This window comes from Oryctolagus cuniculus, chromosome 20 (genome assembly GCF_964237555.1).
Source record: "Oryctolagus cuniculus chromosome 20, mOryCun1.1, whole genome shotgun sequence".
Lineage (NCBI taxonomy): Eukaryota > Metazoa > Chordata > Mammalia > Lagomorpha > Leporidae > Oryctolagus > Oryctolagus cuniculus.
In genome coordinates, this window is record NC_091451.1 from 5,692,989 (window position 1) to 5,712,673 (window position 19,685).

The 19,685-nt window shown below is 60.0% G+C and overlaps 1 protein-coding gene across 2 annotated transcripts in view; it reads left to right on the top strand.

The window, feature by feature from the left end:
* SPTB (spectrin beta, erythrocytic) overlaps window positions 1-19,440 on the top strand; it is a 145,225-nt gene extending 125,785 nt beyond the window's left edge. The window contains exons 28-36 of one of the 2 annotated variants that reach the window (XM_051838741.2): window positions 2,725-2,863; window positions 3,982-4,066; window positions 4,599-4,795; window positions 5,092-5,135; window positions 5,555-5,633; window positions 14,347-14,612; window positions 15,964-16,137; window positions 16,389-16,431; window positions 16,554-19,440. In XM_051838741.2, coding sequence (XP_051694701.2) covers window positions 2,725-2,863; window positions 3,982-4,066; window positions 4,599-4,795; window positions 5,092-5,135; window positions 5,555-5,633; window positions 14,347-14,612; window positions 15,964-16,137; window positions 16,389-16,431; window positions 16,554-16,721 — 1,195 coding nt within the window. In that variant the 3' untranslated portion in view covers window positions 16,722-19,440. The remainder of the gene's footprint in view (window positions 1-2,724; window positions 2,864-3,981; window positions 4,067-4,598; window positions 4,796-5,091; window positions 5,136-5,554; window positions 5,634-14,346; window positions 14,613-15,963; window positions 16,138-16,388; window positions 16,432-16,553) is intronic. The other variant, XM_051838742.2, reaches the window with a different exon arrangement.
* Window positions 19,441-19,685: the final 245 nt, after the last annotated feature.

Sequence of the window (19,685 nt, forward strand, 5' to 3'; positions counted from 1 at the left end):
GTGAGCCCAGGCGCCACACTGGGCGCTTCCCTGGAGGGTTGTACAGTGCACTGGAATCCTGGGCACTTCCCTGGAGGGCCTGTGCAATGCACTGGAGTCCTGGGCGCTTCCCTGGAGGGCCTGTGCAATGCACTGGAGTCCTGGGTGCTTCCCTGGAGGGCCTGTGCAGTGCACTGGAATCCTGGGCGCTTCCCTGGAGGGTGTGTGCAGTGCACTGGAGTCCTGGGCGCTTCCCTGGAGGGCCTGTGCAATGCACTGGAGTCCTGGGTGCTTCCCTGGAGGGCCTGTGCAGTGCACTGGAGTCCTGGGCGCTTCCCTGGAGGGCGTGTACAGTGCACTGGAGTCCTGGGTGCTTCCCTGGAGGGCCTGTGCAGTGCACTGGAGTCCTGGGTGCTTCCCTGGAGGGCCTGTGCAGTGCACTGGAGTCCTGGGCGCTTCCCTGGAGGGTGTGTGCAGTGCACTGGAGTCCTGGGCGCTTCCCTGGAGGGTTGTACAGTGCACTGGAATCCTGGGCGCTTCTCTGGAGGGCGTGTGCAGTGCACTGGAGTCCTGGGCGCTTCCCTGGAGGGTTGTGCAGTGCACTGGAATCCTGGGCGCTTCCCTGGAGGGCCTGTGCAGTGCACTGGAGTCCTGGGTGCTTCCCTGGAGCGCGTGTGCAGTGCACTGGAGTCCTGGGCGCTTCCCTGGAGGGCGTGTGCAGTGCACTGGAATCCTGGGCGCTTCCCTGGAGGGTTGTGCAGTGCACTGGAATCCTGGGCGCTTCCCTGGAGGGCCTGTGCAGTGCACTGGAGTCCTGGGTGCTTCCCTGGAGGGCCTGTGCAGTGCACTGGAGTCCTGGGCGCTTCCCTGGAGGGCGTGTGCAGTGCACTGGAATCCTGGGTGCTTCCCTGGAGGGCGTGTGCAGTGCACTGTAGTCCTGGGCGCTTCCCTGGAGGGTTGTGCAGTGCACTGGAGTCCTGGGCGCTTCCCTGGAGGGTGTGTGCAGTGCACTGGAGTCCTGGGTGCTTCTCTGGAGGGCGTGTGCAGTGCATTGGAATCCTGGGCACTTCCCTGGAGGGTGTGTGCAGTGCACTGGAGTCCTTGGGTGCACCCCGTGGCCTGAGTTGCATCTAGGTTGGGTCTTGGCAGAGTCGGAGTGGCTCAGCTTCCACTGAGAGGACTGACCACCTCAGAGTGAGGAGAGAAAGGTGTCTGTCACTCGGGCTCTCCCATGGGGGCCGTGACCACAGTCATCAGCAAAAAAGGAGCAATGCTCACAAATCCAAAGCTGAGCAGATCCAAGGATGCTTGCTCTTCCCCTAGCCCTGGGACGTGGGGGCCACCAAACCCAGGGCTCAGGATGGAGCCGATTGGTAATGAGAGGTGGACTCAGGCACGGGGGCTGTGCCAGCCCAGCAGGCTCAGGACCCTCAACCCCCTGTTTGGTCAGCAGTGACTGCTGGCCCATCTCCGAGCCTCCGCCCTGAGGCTGCCGGTCCCAGGGCCCATGTCTGTATCCTTAACATCAGTGTTGAGACACAATGCACATACATACTTCACCCACTTAAAGTGTGCCATTCTGCTGTATTTGATATAATCACAATTTTTGAGGGTCCTTGCAAAAGTTCATGGAAAAGTTGAATTAAAAGATAACCAGGCAGAGATGGACTTTGGGGCACAGCAGGCCAAGCCATCCCTGAGTATGCCCGCACCCCATGTCTGAGTGCCTGGGATTGAGTCCAGCCTCTGCTTCTGATCCAGCTCCCTGCCAGTGTGCCTGGGAGGCAGCAGATGATGGGTCAGGTACGAAGGTCCCGGCCTCCCACACAGGAGAATGAGGTAGAGTTCCAGGCTCCTGGCATTAGCCTGGCTGTCACAAGGCATTTGGGGAATAAAGCAGTGGATAGAAGTTGTTTCCCTCTTCTCTCTTGCTCTCTGCCTTATAAATAAAATGGAAAAAAGGCTTTAAAATGTTTCAAAGATAACCAGAAAATAGGAACATTCGCTTGCTCTCTCAAATACAGGTTTTCTTAAAAGATTGATTTACTTATTTGAAAGGCAGAGAAAGAGAGAGAGAGAGAGAGAGAGAGAGAGAGAGAGAGAGAGAAAGAAAGAAAGTGTCTTCCATCTGCTGGTTCATTCCCCAGATGGCCACAATGGCTGGAGCTGAGCTGATCCGAAGCCAGGAGCCAGGAGCTTCTTCATGATCTCCCATGCAGGTGCAGGGGCCCAAGGACTTGGCCATTCCCCACTGCTTTCCCAGGCCATAGCAGAGAGCTGGATCAGAAGTGGAGCAGCCTGGATTTGAATCCGCACCCATATGGGATGCCGGCGCTGCAGGCAGCAGCTTTACCCACTACACCACAGCCCCAGCCCCTCAAATACAGTTTTAAAAAAAAAAGTTTAAAATAAAAAGTTTATTTCATTACAAAAACTATCTGAAATCTATGCACAGTGTTTTCACAGAACACATTTCCCATGAATTTTCTGGAGGTTTTTGAGACATAGACTTCAGAATTTTTTCAGGCCAAAATAAACATCTTTTAGTCGCATTTTCTATGAACTCCCTAAAGTCTCTGCAGCCTCTGCCTCTGACCAGCAGCAGACATGGTGGGGGGAGGGGGCATCCGAGGATGCCCCTCTCTGGCCAGAGAGAGGAGGGACCCAGGGCTGGGCTCCTGGAGGCAGGTGGGAGGCAGCCTTGGCGCCAGAGGGGCCCTCCCACGCCTGCCCTCCCGCCCCCAGGGACGTCTCCTCCGTGGAACTGCTCATGAAATACCACCAGGGCATCAAAGCTGAGATCGAGACCCGGAGCAAAAACTTCAGCGCGTGCCAGGAGCTCGGCGAGTCCCTGCTGCAGCGGCAGCACCAGGCCTCGGAGGAGGTGAGAGGGGCAGTGGGGCCGAGGCAAGGCCCCTGTGCCTCCTTGGGCCCCCCTGGCCGCCCAGGCAGATTCCGGGAGGGGGCTGGGGCTGTGGTTTCTCTGAGGAGCTTGTCTTTCATTCACGAAGCCAGAGCGAGCCCACTCCCCGCCTGAAGGAGCCGGCTACTGAGTGCAGACAGCAGGCTCAGAACCTCCCCAGCAGCCCCCACGTGGGCCTGCTGAGAAGTTGGTGACCCTGTGCAAAGAGGAGGTGCAGGGGGCCTCAATTCCAGGAACTCGTCCCAGGCTGCACAGCCGACAGCTGCAAGGCGAGGGGGCCGGAGTCGGGGCACAGTGTGTTGAGCCCCCTGTGACTCCAGCATCTCGTATGGGAGCCTCACTTCTAGTCTTGGCTGCTCCACTTCCAATCCACCTGCTCTGGGAAAGCAAGAGAAAGATGGCCCAAGTGATTGGGCCACTGCTCCTGGATGGAGCTCCTGGCCCCTGCAATCTGGCCCAGCCCTGGCTGTCGTGGTCATCTGAGGAGTGAACCAGCAAATGGAAGCGCATTCTCTCTCTCTCTCTCTCTCTCTCTCTCTCTCTCATTCTCATTCTCATTCTCATTCTCATTCTCACTCTGCCCTTCGAATAAATAAATCTTAAAAAAATTGGGGCCAGCGCTGTGGCATAGCAGGTAAAGCCACCACCTGCAGTGCCAGCATCCCATATGGGCACTGGTTCTAATCCTGGCTGCTCCTCTTGCAATCCAGCTCTCTGCTATGGCCTGGGAATGCTATGGCCTGGGAAAGTAGAAGATGGCCCCAGTCCTTGGGCCTCTGCACTTGTGTGGGAGACCCGTAAAAAGCTCCTGGCTCCTGGCTTCAGATCAGCACAGTTCCAGCCATTGCAGCCAACTGGGAAGAGAACCAATGGATGAAAGACCTCTATCTCTCTGCCTCTCCCTGACCCTCTCTCCATGTAACTCTGACTTTCAAATAAATAAATAAATCTTTAAAAAAAAAAATGAGCAGGACCAGGACCAGCAGCCAGGACCCCGTGAGCAGCACAGGCATCCTCTGTGCACTGCCTTGGACTGGGAGAGGGGTTCTCCAGCCCTGGGCTTTTCTCCGTCTCTACAGATCAGCAAGAAACTGCAGCAAGTGATGTCCAGGAAGAAGGAGATGAATGAGAAGTGGGAGACCCGCTGGGAGCGGCTGCACATGTGTGAGTACAGCCTGGGATCCGGGAGGCACCAGCAGAGAGGGGGACGATCCCACAGCGGCTTTGGTCCTCACCATAGCCTGGAGAGAGACCCCAGCAGCACCACCCGTCGGCAGATCTCTGGGGCTGAAGGTGTCCAGGCAGCAGATCCTGGCAGACACGTGGCTGGACACGGCCTCTGCCAGCCAGCATGCCGCTCCCTGCCCTCGCCTCCCCCATCACACCCAGCTGGTGTCCCTGCAGGGCTGTGGCCAGGGTACAGGGTCAGGCTGAAGCAGAAAGGAGCTGTGCGCCCAGATGCCTGGGACTGGTCCCCTAGGGCTGCAAGACAGCCAAGGGCCAGAAAGAGACCGGTCCTCGTGGAGGTGCATCCCAGCATGTTTTGTTGTTGTTCTAGTAAATGTAGTTTTTAACCCTAACTACTACTGCTTGATCCCTGGCATGGGGATTGGGGACCACTGGGGGACACCTGTTAGGGGGAGGGGGAGCTCCTGTCTGCGGGCCGAGCCAGGCTTTGACGCTTTTCTCGTGGCAGGGCTGGACGTGTGCCAGTTCTCGAGGGATGCCTCTGTGGCCGAGGCGTGGCTCATCGCCCAGGAGCCCTACCTGGCCAGCCGGGACTTCGGCCACACGGTGGACAGCGTGGAGAAGCTCATCAGGAGGCATGAGGCCTTTGAGAAATCCACACGCAGCTGGGCCGAGCGCTTTGCCGCCCTGGAGAAACCCACCTTGGTGAGCTGGGACCGGTGCTGGGAGGCTGGGCAGCCACACTGGGGAGATGGGGTGGGTGGGGGGCTTCAGGACCACCAGACCAGGGGCCAGGTGTTTGGGTGGCTGGGCAGGTGGGGAGAATGGGAAGGAAATAAGGGGTAGAAAATGCTGACCGTGAACGTAGAGGACTAAAAGGATGGCCCCGGGAGAGCGGACCCCAGGGTGCACCAGCCTTCCAGACAATGCCCCAGGGGGGCCCTCGGAAAACACGGCTCCCCTATGTGGCAGCTCTGACCCCCAGTCTCCTCTTCCCCCAGCTTGAGCTTAAAGAACGCCAGGACAAACCCGTAGAGGAGCCCGGGTGAGTGCTGGCCATGTGCCCCGCGGGCCAGGCCAGGGGGATGGGTGGGGAGGAGAAGGGGCCCAGATTTCACACTTGGGCCACCTGTCAGAGAAATCCAGAGGGGCCTGAGCTTGGAATCGGAGGGGCTTCTGTTCCCCTGAGTCGTACTGAGCGGAAGACCTGGCTCGGGGAAGGAGGGGTGGAGGCCCCTCCCACCAGGTACCAGCGCCTGTGCCCCGCTTTGCACAGAAACCTGTCCCTCGCTGAGGCACCTGTCTTCCCTCTGCCCGTTAGCCTGCGGGCGGCTCCTGGATCTGCTCTGTCCAGGCTCCCCTGGCTGTCTGGACAGGGAGACCCTGGGCGCACGCTCCCGGGTGGGTGCCAGCGGGAACCTTGGAGAGACGCTGCTGGTTAAAGAGAGCCTGTGTCTTCCTTAGGCCTCAAGAGGAGGAAGGTGAGACGGCGGGGGAGGCGCCCCGCGTGCCCCACCGTGCAGCCACCGAGAGAACGTCCCCGGTCAGTTTCCTGTCCCTAATGTCTAGTTCCTGGGAGTCGCTGCTGCCAGAGCCCGCGCACCCCTACTAGGCCCAGCCAGGGCTGGAGGGAGGAGGCTGGCCGGAGCTGGCGCCACCCGGGGCCTTGCTCGGAGCAGTTCACCTCTCTACTTAGGTTTTCTAGAATGCTGCCCCTCCTCCCTGCCACCCCGAAGCCACTGTCCCTCCAGGCCACTGACGACCCGGGTTAGTTTGGTTTTATCTAGTCGAATAAATTTTCTTGTATAAACACATCACCTTCTACACACCAGGGGGCGCACTTTATCCCTGTTTGCCTTCTAACCCCATCCTCAACACAGCACGCCCTGCACGCGCACATGCACGCCCACGCTCCGGCCTGTCCTGCCCACCCACCGGCCCCACGATGGAGTGGGGACTCCTCCTCCTGCACAGAGCACTGCCCACTTCCCAGGGCCAGACCTGCCTGTGGAGCAGGTTCCAAGGCAAGAACAGACCTTAGGGGTGAGGGAGCGGCCAGAGCTCCAAGGGCTTCCAGCTGCCCAGCCTCCCACCTTATAGAAAAGGAAGGTCTGGGGTCAGCTGGCAGGGCCTGGGGCCCATGCCTGGCTGGCACAGGTCCCATAGGACCCCTGTCAAGGCTGAGGCCCGTAGCCCTGGGGGCTGCACCCAGGTTCAGGCAGGAATTCAGCATGTGGCTGGCACGGCTCTCCCCTGCATGCCTCCCACCCCTGTGAAGCCCTGGGGAGCTCACCTGAGCCTCAGCCACCCCACAACAACGCACACAGGGCAAGCCCACCCTGTGCGGAAGCCCCCTGGGCCCAGGTGCTAGCTTGCCTGCCCCTCCACCCCACGGGTGCCCTCACACAGCTGCCTAACCAAGGTGCAGCAGCCCACCAGGCCCAGAAGAGGGCGCTGCTGGGCTGCTGCTAAAAGCTCTCTCCCCAAAGCATGTTCCGAAGCTCCCAGGGCCGCCTGTGGCTGAGTCCCTGGCTATGGTGGACTGCGTCTCGCCCCCCTTTTTCCCAGCAGCAGCCCCCGCACGGAGGACCCGGGGGCTTACAAGGACCGCGGACACGGCTGGGGCTGCCCCCTGCCTGCCTCCCTTCCCCACCTGTGCTTCTGCCAGTGCATCCTTGCGCGTCTGCATGCCGCGGTGGCCTGGGTGTGCGGGCTCCTGTGGGACCACCTGAGCCACTCCATCCGTCCTGTGTGTCGTGTCCGTCTCACCAGCCGCGTGTGCCACAGCTGCCCCTGCCCAGCACCTGGATGTCACCAGGGCAGGGCAGAGGGGCCTGGGGGGAGGTGTGGAATAAAACCTAATTGGACCTGAGTCTCTCTCTGGGGTAAGGGGGGAGCCCGCCATTGGAGGCCCCTCCCAGAAAGCCAGCCACTCCACCGATGGGAAAGCTGTCCTGTGTGGGGGACCAGAAAGAAACCACATGGCAAAGCTCAGGAGCACCCAGCCCAAGGCCTCCTGGAGAGATTCCTGCTGCTGCTCCTTCCATGAAACTGAGAGCAATGCAATCAGTACCCAATCAACCTTGGATCCAAGAAAGAGAAGAAGGAGCCCAACTCCACTGCAGAAGGCGCTGCCCGCCCCCCCCCCCAACAAAGCCAGCGGCTGGCTCCCCTGCCCCGTCACCGCTCCTCTCCCGGAGTCGGACAGCTGTGTGCTGGGTCTCCTGTGGTCCTGTGTGTGTGGTCTGGTGTTGGGCTCTGTAGCATAGATCCATATGGTGTCGCTTCTGGTGAAACCCCTGTACTAACGCATGCTGGCTCCCTGCTGGCGGCCCCCTGCAGGCCCCACCCCTGGTCCTCCCTTCCCCTGTGTGCGTGTGTGCGCGCGCACCTGTGTGCACACAGTGCCAGAGCTGTCATGGCCTCCCGTCCGACCTGCCTACACAAAAGCCGAGACTTGCATGCAGGTGAGTGCCTTAGCAGGTGAGGGCGAGCAGGAAATTGTAGGCGTCTGCTGAGAGAGGTTCAGCACGTCTGACTTCTGCTCCTTGTGTGGCTGCAAGCTTCCTGCATTTTCAACAAACCACCTAATCCCTCAATCTTCCTGCCCTTAGGTCTCTGCAGGGCTCTAGAAAGTTCTGCACATTCCTCTGTGTCAATGACAAAGCAAATCCAAGGCAGGGGCTAGGAAATGTGGTTTCTTTCCTCCGTCCAGTCTTGGTCTTAGCTCTGAAGTGCCTGATGGCTTTGCCAGACGCCAGCCGTGGTGGGGGTGGGATAGGAGGCAAAGGACAGGGGTGCGTGCCAGTGGCCCTGTTTGGGGAAGAGAGGCTGGGCTGAACTTCTGTTGCTGCCAAGGGCAGTGGCTACAAGGGAGCCTTGGGTGCCGGTGGGGGCACCCAACACCTCTGCCTTCCCCTGGGCGTGTGGTTCTGGGGGCTTTGCGTCTCCAGGGTGGCCTTGTTGGGGGAACATGGGCTTTTCTTCCAGGAGCCAAGGAGGTGAATTTCCTGGAGCAGAAACAGCACTGGCAATGATGCGAGTCACCCCAGGGTGACCCCCAGTCCCAGGCTTGTGCTAGGAAATCCCCCAGTAAGGACCCTAAATTGCTCTCAGGGACCGTGAGAGAAAGAGCCTCCCCCAGGGGTCACTGTTTGAGACAAACATATCCCCATCTGCCTCCAAGCCACAAGTGCTGGGTGTTCGGCAGGTGTGTGTGTGTGTGTAGGAGGGTGGTCACTAGGACCCAGGGCCACTGCAGAGAGCAGCTGCCCGGGTGTGGGTGTGATCACCCGGAACCACTCCTGCACCCCTCTTCCTGGACTGCCTGCACAGCCAGCTTCCCATAGTAAAGGGCCAAGCGCCCTGGAGTCCCTACCTTTCCCTTGTCTGATCTTAGAGGTGTGTGTGCTTCGGGGAAGTAGCCAGCACTTGTGAACAGTGAGGGGCAGCACCTGGGGGTGGGGGGGCTGAGCAGGCACTGGGCTTGCAGCCAGCATCATGTGCAACCAGCGCCTGGCTCGCTCCAGCTGCTGCCAACCCCTGGGTGACATAGGAATTCCACCCTCCCCACCCCAGGCCCGCAACTGCCAGCGGCAGGTTCTGATGGCCTTGCACAGCAGCCATGTGGGTGTGGGGACAGCGGCGGTGCCTGCTCTTGCCACTTCCCCAGCTTTCTCTGCGCCCCTCACTCAGTCCATCCCCTTCTTGTCCTCTTGTCATCTTGCGCGGGCACCTGAGCCCTGGGCCGCAGGACCTGAGCCACTTCCCACAAGAGCCCCTCAGTCTCCCACAGCCTCAGTCCACCACCACCTCCTCACCAGCCTCTGCTTTTTCATTGCAACGCTGGGCCCTGTGCGCCCTCAGCTGCCGGCTCTCCCTCTCATTGGCAGCTTTGAACTCAATAGACCTCCCTTTGTCTTCTCATGCAAACTACTACTCTCTGGGGCCCCTGAGAACCCCTGCACACCCGCTGGGGCCCAACAGGTGCCTAGCTCATGGGTAGCATTGCTAAGGTTGAACCGTCTGATCCTGGAGTGCGCCCTCATGCCCTGGTTCTCACCTGCTAGGGTGACCTTTAGAGAGAGCGCCCTGTGGCCTGCATGCCCGAAGCAACTTCCGAACCTCGGGAAAACCTCCCGGTACTAGGGCCGGAGTTATTTTCCACCTAGGAAGGGGAGTCAGCTGTGGGTGTGCGGTCCCTGCGCCACCTGCTGGCCGACTCAAGAAGTGCACCGTCCATGCCTTCAGTGCAGAGAAGGGATTTGCACGCAGCTGTGTGCAGGTCCCAACCCTCTTCTTGCTTCCCTACCCAAGCCAGTTTCCTAGTAATTCAGGACCCTAAAAAGCCAGGATTACACGGCTCCACTTGACTTTCCAAGACTGCAAATATTCTCAGGGAGCCATCCCTCCTTTGTAGTCCTAGAAGATCCTGAAAAGCACTCCTGTCTGTGAAGTTTCCTTCCCTGATCTCCTTTAACCAGCAGCCAACGCTGCTGGTCCCCATGACATCACGATCCCAGCAGCAGGTCCCCCCCACCCCACTGCAGGTCCCCCAAACGAGAGCCTGGGGGTCTCTGCAGGCAGTGACTGCACTTACTCCAGCTCCCACCCTGGCCATTCTCCCACTTAAGGATCCGATGTCCCTGCTGCCCTGGCCTAACAGCCAGCATCTCCTCCAGCTCCTCCGGGTGGTGTCCTGTGCAGGGAACCCCCAGCAGGCCGCCTGCCTCGTGGCACAGAGGAAGCAGGGACCTTAGTGATCTCATCGACCTCTACACCTCAGCCACACGAGCAGCCTGCTCTGGCCCTGGGCAGTGTCCAGCGTCCCTTCCTGGCACTCTCTGCCCTCGATCCCTCTGCTGGCCTGGGACTGCAGCTTCCAGGGGCAGCAGGAGGACCACGCTCTCCGCCCTTCTTCCAGCTTATTGAGCCCTGAAGCCTTGCTTCCCAAAGCATGCCACCAGCCTGACCCCAGGGGCCGCAGGTCAGCACAGGTTCATCACTCAGCCAGGAAGTCCTTGACAGATCCAGTCTAGAAAGAGGCAGGGATGAACACATCTCCAGTGCAGGTCTCACCTGGTCTCAGGCAGCTCCGGACAGGAGGGGATCTGTGTGCAACCACTTAGATGCCTGTGGTTCAACTACCCCCGTGGGCCCAGCACCAGCTGGCCAGCCTGGGACATACGCCTTTCAGATTAGGGAAACAGAAGCCAGCTCTCCCACTAGCGTGCTGTGTGAGCCCAGGGATCACTGCATTTTTCCAGACCCCAGATTCCACATATATAAAAGGAGGGGCCAAATCCAATGACCCAAAACCTTTCCCCAGCTCTAGAATTCTGAGAATCTGTTTTCTCACATCAGTGCCACTCACCCACCGCACTCCCCGCCACACCCATACCCCTGAGCCTGCCTACAACACCCTCCCAGGGGCACTGCTGGAAATAAAAGTCCCCAGAAAAATTATGGCCTGCGATTCACATAGTAAAGATTGCCACAGAACATTTTTTTTAAGACTTATTTATTTGAAAGGCAGAGTTAGAGAGAGGCGGGGGGGGGGGGGTCTTTCCACTGGTTCACTCCTCAAATAATCACAACAGCCGGAGCTGGGCCAATCCAAAGCCGGGAGCCAGGAGCTTCTTCCGGGTCTCCCACATGGGTACAGGGATCCAAGGACTTGGGCTATCTTCTTTCCCAGGCCATAGCAGAGAGCTGGATAGGAAGTGGAGCAGTCGGGACTCGAACTGGTGCCCATATAGGATGTCGGCAGTCCAGGCAGCAGCTTTACCCGCTATGCCACAGTGCCGGCCCCTCCACAGCTCACAGCTGTGGCAGGAGGGACCCAGGCAACAAGCAGGCTGCCCAGCGGCATGAGGCTGCATTGCCTTCGACCGCTCCCTCTGCAGACTGCAACCCAAGAGTAATTCTCGAGATGGTTTTGGCTTCAGAAAAGGATCTGTCCACCCTGATATGCCCCAACACAGTCTTCCTTGAAGTCTTGTCTTTGCAAGGTTGTGGGCTCCTTGTAAAAATCTAAATGGGAATCACCAGAAACTTCCACTACGTAGCACCATCTAGGGGCTTCTGCCTTTGCCTTCCCAGGCCCCTCTGCATCCGTGCCCAGCTCCATGCTTTGGGTGGGCTCCCAGCTGCCTTCCCCATTCATGTGGGCCCCCCATTCCCGTCTCCGGGCCTGGATTGCTCCGGCCACAGGAAGAGGAACTGAGGCCTTACCTGCCAATGGCTGAGAGTCCACTCACCCCTTTTTCAGTCCCAAACATCCTCTACTCTAGAGCTAAAAGTTTGTTTGGAGGTCATCATGCTAGCCAGCTGGGGCCCTTGCCACAGCCATGCCCCAAGGAGGGAGCTGGTGGGCCGATAGGGCTGAAAGAGCATTACAGAGCCCATGGGTGCAGATGCCAGCCTATGTTACCAGGCCTCAGACCACCCGTGTCCCTCCCCTCCCTTCTCGTCACCAACACAGTCAGGAAGCACGAGCGATGCTGGAGATGCAGGATGCTCACTCCCAGCCTGTCTGATCCCACACCCAGGCTTTGAGCCCTGGACAGGGTGTGCACGTGGAGCATGGGGAGAGTCCAGTGGGAGCAGGCTGCGGGCTCCTGCAGGTGGTCCCAGCTGGTGGTCGAGCAGGAGGGGGCTAAGGGCAGGAGTCAGACACCTCTGGAAGCCTACAGGAGTCTCTGCTCTCGTGGCCTTTTTCGAAGCCCCCTGTTCCTCCGCCACAGCCCCTGCAGGTGCCTCCTCCCTGGGGAGTCAGCCAGCTTCCCTCGGAGCTGAGGATGGGAAGAAAGCATTGGTCCCCAAGGCCATCATCTCTCTCTTGCACCCACCCTCATTCCGCCCCCCAACCACGTCTTTCTCATCTGCATCCCCTTCCACAGCCTCCATCTCCCACCCTCATCTTCAGCTCCTCCTTTTCCGACCTTGACCTTGGTCGAGGGAGGGGTCAGCATGTGTTGAATTCATCTCCAAGAACACGGGAGAAATCTTGGCTCACATTGGGCAGCCTTGTTCTCCAAAGCCAACCCATGACCACCTAGCTTCCAATGGCACTGGCCCTGGCCTCTGTGTGTCCCCACCGAGGACCATGGGCCAGGTGAAGAAGAAATAGGGGAAGGTGGACTTCAGTGGGGAGTCAGTCCTGGCCAAAGCCCACCTTTATTCTCTAAGGAGGGGCAAAGGGAGAAGTAGCTAAGTCTGGTGGATGTTGTAGCATAGAGGTTTCTACCGACACCAGTGCTGGGAGTGGGGTGAAGTCATGTGAGAAGGGCGGGGGTGGCTGTGGGGGAGGGTCCAGTGGGGTCCTCCCTGGCTTAGCCCCTTTTCTGTTGCTATGACAACAGAACGAAGCTGCCTACTTGACAGAGCAGAGCTGGGTCCACCCCCCTCCTTGAGTGCATCGCAATGGGGAGGGTGGCACCGTGGTTAGCGTACAGGGAAGGGCGTGGTCAGGTGGTGACGTGGGAAGCCAGAGACATACAGGAGCTAGGCTCGCTCTTTTTATAAAACTCTCTCCCTTAAGGACTCCCTGGGGACCAGTGACAGCCACGTGAACCCCTCCCACGACCTGGCCACCTTGCCCGAGGCCCCACCTCTTCCAGTTCCCTCCACCCCTACATGGCCACAAGCTATGGTCAGAAGGACCCCAGACCAGGCTCCCCAGCCTCTTCTCCTTCTAAAGGACGATCCAGGCAGGGCCAGGGGTCCCAGTCCCTGTGGCTGGTGCTGGCCAACCATGGGCGATCTGAGATGTATAGAGATGAGGGTAGCCCAGCCCCTCTTCTCCCCTGGAGGAGCTGTGAGGCCAGAGGAGATGAGCATCCTAGAGATAATGACAAAGGCCAGGCCAGCCAGGCTGATTCCTCCTGTGCCTCCCGGCTATGGGACCCTGGGCAGATCACTTCCCCTCTCTGTGCACTGGAATTCTGGGTCAATGGTTTACAAGCTTTCCCAGCCATACCATGGCTTTCTCGACATGAAACTCTCCTGGAGCCCTGTTTGCTAAGGGTCTCAATTGGATGGGTCGCAAACATGAGTAACTTTCTTCTTCCAACCACGCCCTCAAACACCTCCATGGAGCCCACACCCCCGCCCCATTCCAAGAGCCCGCCCCCATCAAGTCTAGCCAGTGTGCTTTAAGGCGGGGTTTCTGCCTGATGCCCAGAGGGGCGCCCACTTCCACCTGTCCCCAGCACCTCCATGCCGGGTTTGACCCACGGCCTGCAGAACCCATGGCGGGGAGAGACCCTCCCCACTCCCACCCCCCATCTGACCACCGTCTTCGCTTGCTGGGGCAGGGAGAGGAGCAGGAAAGGAACAGAGACTCCTTGCTACCTGGGGTGGCCCTGGTCCTCCCGAGCTGTCAGTGTCCTTGGGCCTTCGGGTGTCCAGAGGTGGCCTGTGTGGGGTGGCATCCATTTCAGGCTGTGAGTCCTCCAGTGGTCAGGCCTCTGGGCCGGGGTCTTCAGGAAGGCGAGGCTGCCTGTGCGGCGCCCAGGAGACACCACCTCCGTGCTTGTCCTGGCCATTGGCGGGACAAGAATGACAAGCAAGGCCCCAGGATGCCCTGGGGAAGTAATTCTCCCCCTCTGCTGCCCACCCCAGGCCAGCAACCTCAGCATTTTGATGGTGGGGCTGGAGAATATGTTTCCACAGCTCCCAGTACCTGGGGAAGCTGTAGCCATGGTTCAGACCCCCGCCCCTTCCAACAGACGCCAGCCAGGGTAGGGGGAATCTGCTAGAGCTGATAAAGGCCGAGGAGGGTCCCCAGGGTGGGCACCCAGGGCCTGGTGCCCACAGCACGAGGGCTTCAGACTCCTTTTGAAGGGAGCAGGAGGGCTCCATCAGTCACCTTCCAAGTGCCACTAGTTTTCAAACTGGTCTGAGCATCGAAACCTTTATAGGAATGCCCACGGGCCCCTCTCATGCCACGCGGCTGCAGTGTCTGCCCAGAGCAGGGCACAGCTGGGCTCTGCGAGCAGTATCCACACCTGTCCTGCCTGAGGGCATTCCTTGCGTCCCTCCGGCTCCCCCAAGAACCTTCTGTTGCTGTGTTAGCTTGGCGGCGGGGGTGGGCACCCACCCTCTGTGAACTGGGAATGGAGTCCCGAGTGTGAGCAGAGGCTGAGGAAGCAGGTGGGTACGCATGGTGGAAAGGGACCAGGCTCAGGCGCGGGCCTGCTGATGGCCCCACTTTGCTGGGAATAGCAAAGGTGTGCTCCTTCCCTGTGTCCAAGCAGGGGGAAGAAGGGGGAACGTGGCCTCCGGACCTGCAGCCGCCGCCCCCGCCAGGGCAGCCCCAGGATGGCCCAGAGGAGCAATCTGCTGCAGACGAGAGGCCCGCCACGGAGCCCCTCTTTAAGGTCCTGGACACCCCGCTGAGCGAGGGGGACGAGCCCGCCACGCTGCCAGCCCAGCGGGCCCACGCGCACAGCGTGCAGATGGAGGGCTACCTGGGCCGCAAGCACGACTTGGAGGGGCCCAACAAGAAGGCATCCAACAGGTGGGTGGGGTGGGCTGGCAGCTACTGTGGCCACAGGTGGGGGCAGAGGTGGCCACCACCTGTGGTCTGATAGCTTGGGGGATTCATAAGGATTGGACCTGAGAGAAATGAACTTCACGGAGAAAAGGTTTAGCTCGATTTCAGAGGGTCAAGTTCAAGAGCAGCGCCCCCCCAGTGGTTGGGCCTCTGATGAGGGAAGCAGTGGTGATGCACAAAGCCAGCCCAGGGAGACTGCAGGTTGCAGGTGAGCCAGGAGGCAGAAAAAGGCCACGCCCCACTAGGGCTGCAAAGCAGCCTCACCCTGAGACCGCCTGAGGCCACACCCCAGTAACTGAGGCCGCCCACCAGGCCCAGCTCCTGCACACCACCCACTCAGGGCCCTTAACACAGGACGCTCGGGCCTCGGGGGGTCACGCCACAGCCAGCTCCCATCACCGTTGGTTCTGGTCCCACGTGCAGACCCGGGGGTCTGAGTGACCCCGCCTCTCCCTGTTTATTTCCTCACTTGTAGAATGGAGATGCCAGCACTGGCTTGCCTTTTCAGTGGCCCCGTGCCTGGCGAAATTTGCTATCCCAGGTCTGGGTAACAGGTGGGGCAGACTTGGCACCAACGATGTGTCCAGGACCAATCCCCAACTTTTACCCGTCTGAACCTCAGTCCCCTCATCTGTGAAACGGGAGATAACCTTCTGCGGGTCCCTCCTGGTGCTGTCACCCAGTGACTCCTGGACCTTGAGGAAGCAAAGCAACAGCTGCTCCCTTCCTGACCTGAGACAGTCGTGTCTTTGGGGTTGGCCCATCCAGGACTCCCTCTGCCTCAGACTGCTTGCCACCCATGAGAGACCCAGACTGAGTTCCAGGCCTCTGGCTGTGCCCCAGCCCAGCTCGAGCTGTTTCAGGCATTTCGGGAGTGAACCAGCAGACGGAAGCTCTGCCTTTCAAACAAAATGAAAACAAACAAAAACAAGGTCCCATCCACTGACCCACTGAGCCACTCCCCTCAACAGCCAAGGGCTGAGCCACGCTGAAGACAGGAACCAGGAACCCAGTCTGGCAGGGGCCCAAGCACTTCAGCTACCATCTGCTGCCTCCCAGGGTGTGAATTAGCAGGAAGCTGGAATCGGGAGCCAAGGCTCAAACCCAGGCTGTACAATATGGGAAGCAGGAATCCCAAGCAGTGGTCTCAACTGCTAGACCAAACACCTACTGCATTTGTTTTTTTTTAAACGAAGAAACAAAACAATAAAATGTATCACTATCAGTACCCAAAAAGAAACAGTAGCACTAGAGGAAGTAATTGTAGCGATGCCATCTAGGGACCTTGCCTGATCTGCCTGTCTGCCTCTGCCAGGTCGTGGAACAACTTGTACTGTGTGCTCAAGAACTGTGAGCTGACCTTCTACAAAGATGCCAAGAACCTGGCCCTGGGGGTACCCTACCACGGGGAGGAGCCCCTGGCCCTGAGACACGCCATCTGTGAGATCGCCGCCAACTACAAGAAGAAGAAGCACGTCTTTAAGCTGAGGTGAGGCTGCCCTGGCCACGGTCCCCTGCCTGGGGACAGGTGCACCGGAAGGGAGCAGCTCCAGAACTGAGTGGGTACAGCTCTAATCACAACGGCGGAGGGTGCAGCTTTTTACCTCTTTCGAAAGCTGCTGAGCTACCGAGGGGGGGCTGCACCTTGGGCTGGGGGGACTGCGGGATCAGAGCTAGCCCTCTGCCCAGGCCCAGGCCCCCACAGCTGGCTTCGTGACAACAAACCCTTCATCCTCCCAGGCTGAGTAATGGCAGCGAATGGCTCTTCCACGGCAAAGACGAGGTACGTGCCTGACGTAGCCAACAGAGGGGCAGGTGGAGGAGACCCCAGCCCCCTGACCTCAGGGCACCCCAGTGCGATGGGGCCCTGGAGGCCAGGTTCAGCCCCGCTCATCCCTCGGACAGGAGGAGATGCTGTCCTGGCTGCAGGGCGTGAGCACGGCCATCAACGAGTCCCAGAGCATCCGCGTGAAGGCGCAGAGCCTGCCCCTGCCCTCCCTCGCCGGCCCCGATGCCAGCCTCAGCAAGAAAGACAAAGAGAAGAGATTCAGCTTCTTCCCCAAAAAGAAGTAGCAGTGGGTGGGCCTGGGCAGGTGCCGTGGCCGTGGCCGTGACCTCCCCCCGCCTGGCCAGGGCCCCACGCCGCTGCGCTGTAATAGCTGCCTCTGCCGGCCTGGCCATCCGATGCCCGCCTCCACGCCCTCTGCCTCCGGGGATGAGGGCTCCCAGCTCCTGTGGGGCCAGAAAACAGTTCCCTGAAGCGCCTGCCCTCCGCTCTCCACCCTCCCCTGAGCTGAGGGTGCACCAGTCCCCCTACACCCCACAAACGCTGGAGATGGCAGCTGACGGGGTTCCCCAAACACTACCCACTCCCAAAGCAAATCTTGCTTGGGGTCACTTCTGACCTGGTCACAGTCAGGGGAAGGGGAAGAGAAAGGGAGGTGGACACTGGAATGGGGGAGCTGCCCCTCGAGGCCTGCGAAGGAGCCCTCAGGTGGGGGTCCCCAGAGCCCCAGCTCTAGGCATGGGGCTGTTGGGGCCACAGGGACACATGGGATGCAGGGCCTCACATGTGCCAGCCTCCTCCCCACTGGGCTTCACCACAGGGGCCACCGTGTCCCTTCCTCTCTGCTCCTCCTACCAGGAAAAGAAACCCAAAGAGCGCCCCCCTACACACACTGAAGGAGCCTCCTGCTGCCTGCAGTGCCCTTGGCCGCTAGCACAGGTGGAAGAGGGAGAACGCCAGTCCATTCCTCCCGCAAAGCCGTGATGAGAGCTGCCAGCTGAGACCCAAGGAGCAACACATGGTCTAACCCAGCCCAGGGTTCTGCCTCTGCAGGCTGGGACCTTCCACCCAGCCCTAGCAGCAGCCAAGCCAGCAATATCCCCCAGCAGGGCCCCGTAGGCAGACAGTGCAGGCCCCAGTACCTAGAGAGCCAACCCCCAAGCCTACGCCCAGGTGCGTCCTGTCGATGCTATGGACTGGACAGGCAGCTGAGTTGATCACCCAGCACTTCAGGGTGGCTAATGTGGCCACACTGAGGTAGGACCACCCCCAACAGGATACAACTATCCTTGGACAGCTGGGACCAGAGCCAGGAAGGTGTGCTGCCCCTTGATCTGCTTCCCCGGGACGTACCTGGTCTTGGGTCTCGGGGAGTTCACATAGGTGCAGAGGTCCCGTCTGCGGCCACCTGTCCCCAGGCATGGGAAGGAAACAGCAACCTGTGTCCCGGGGAGAGCCCCGCTCAAGCTAAGGTCAGACCTCCAGAGGAGGCGTCAGGGTTTCCACAAGGATCTCCCCCACTCCCCTCTGAAAGCAAATACAGCCACAGCCCAGCCTCTTAACTGGGGTCAGGCTGGGGGCAGCAGATGGTTGCCCCCAGGGAATCCATGAAGGTCCCCCCACAGCCTGCGGTCACTGCTTCTGTCCGCTTCCACCCCACCCCGGGAAGGAGCCTGGGACACCTGGAGATGACATGGGCAAGGCTCAGGTGGCAGCCACAGCTAAGACGCCTTCCTGGAGCCCACAGTGTTGATCAAACCAGGCACAGCTGAGCGAGCAATGCCACCCTGTGGCCCCAATGCTGTGGGCAGGGGGAGCCAGCTGCCACCACCGAGAGCCACAGGAGGGGAAGGTACCCCCCCCCCCAGAGCCTGAGCTCCCCATCCCGTAGGCAGGGTCTTCACTTGGCCTCAATGCACAGGACCCCAAGGTGCTCTGCTCCTGTGGGAAACCTGGTGTGCAGCATTCAGCAGCCTCTCCCTATGCCCGGGGAAACCAAGGCAGGAGGCATTGCAGTGACTGCACATACCTGGCGACAAGGCAGGCTCCGTGCATCACAGGGCACGTCCTTGTCAGGGGCGCACAGCAGAATCCCCGCTGAAGGGCAGACCGGGGGCAGGCACCTGCTTCAACTGCTTCCCTGGGAGAGCTTGCCCGCCTGCCCTCTCCCCTCCACGTGTGCCAAAAGCACTTGAACCGAGGCGTCCTCAGCGAGCAGCCCACAGACCCGAGGAGGCGAGGGCTCCAATGGGAGAGCTGGGGTTTCACACCCGAGGTCCCCAAGCCAGCTGCATGTGACCCACCATCTGTTGCCAGCTCCCCATGCACCCAGCCCGCACCGCCAGGCCCCAGGACACTCAGCTAAGCGGACTGCTGCTGCAGGCATCCTGCTCGGGGTGGGGTGGGGGGATCCCTGTGCTATGCCAGGGCTGAGCCCCCCGTGCCCTGGTGAGGTCTTCTCTTCCTCCGTATGTTTTCTACTCATAGTCCTTTGACAGTATTCTCAAACTAGGTTGACACAGTTCCAGTCCACACCAGCATAAACAGGCTTCCTCCCCAGGGCAGCTCGTCCTGGGCATGGCCAGGTGGTCCTCTTTCCCTCTTGTCCCTGGCCTCAACTGATGCTGGAGGAGGGTGAGGGGGTGGGAGGGTCCTCAGCTTCCCTCCCCACCCTACCTCCACTGGCACCTGTTAACAGGTGGCCTGAGAAAGACCCAGCTTCCCCCTCCACACCACTCCTCCTCCCTCTCGGAGGGCAACCAGGGTCCCCAAGGCTTCGGACAAGGGCAGAGATCCAGAGGAAGAGGCCAGTGGGCCACACAGCTGGGCCCCTTGGACGAGTCCACTCGGGAGGATGCAAGGGAGGCAACGCTGAGCGCAGAGCACGCGATCTGGGGCTGGCCCTGGGGCCGGCCGGGCCTCGTCCTCCACCTGCTCAGATGTTAACTTCCACCAACCAGAGGAAACCCTTTACTAGTTTTTCTAATAAATCAATAATGCTCCATATTTTTGCTCAGTCTCTTAAGTGATTAGATGTGTCTCTCCTTGCTCTGGGACTCAGAGGGCCGGCACCGTGGGGACAGAGGGACAGCCAGACCACAGCTCGTCCCTGGGAGTCTCACAGGGTGATTGTGCCAGCACCCAGGCCCTGGGCCTCACCTGTGGCCCTGAGCAAACCTCGCTCCCTGGTGCACTCAGCCGATTTGAAGAGCTGCTGCAGAGCCAAATCCTTTCTGAGCAAAGGTGAGGCC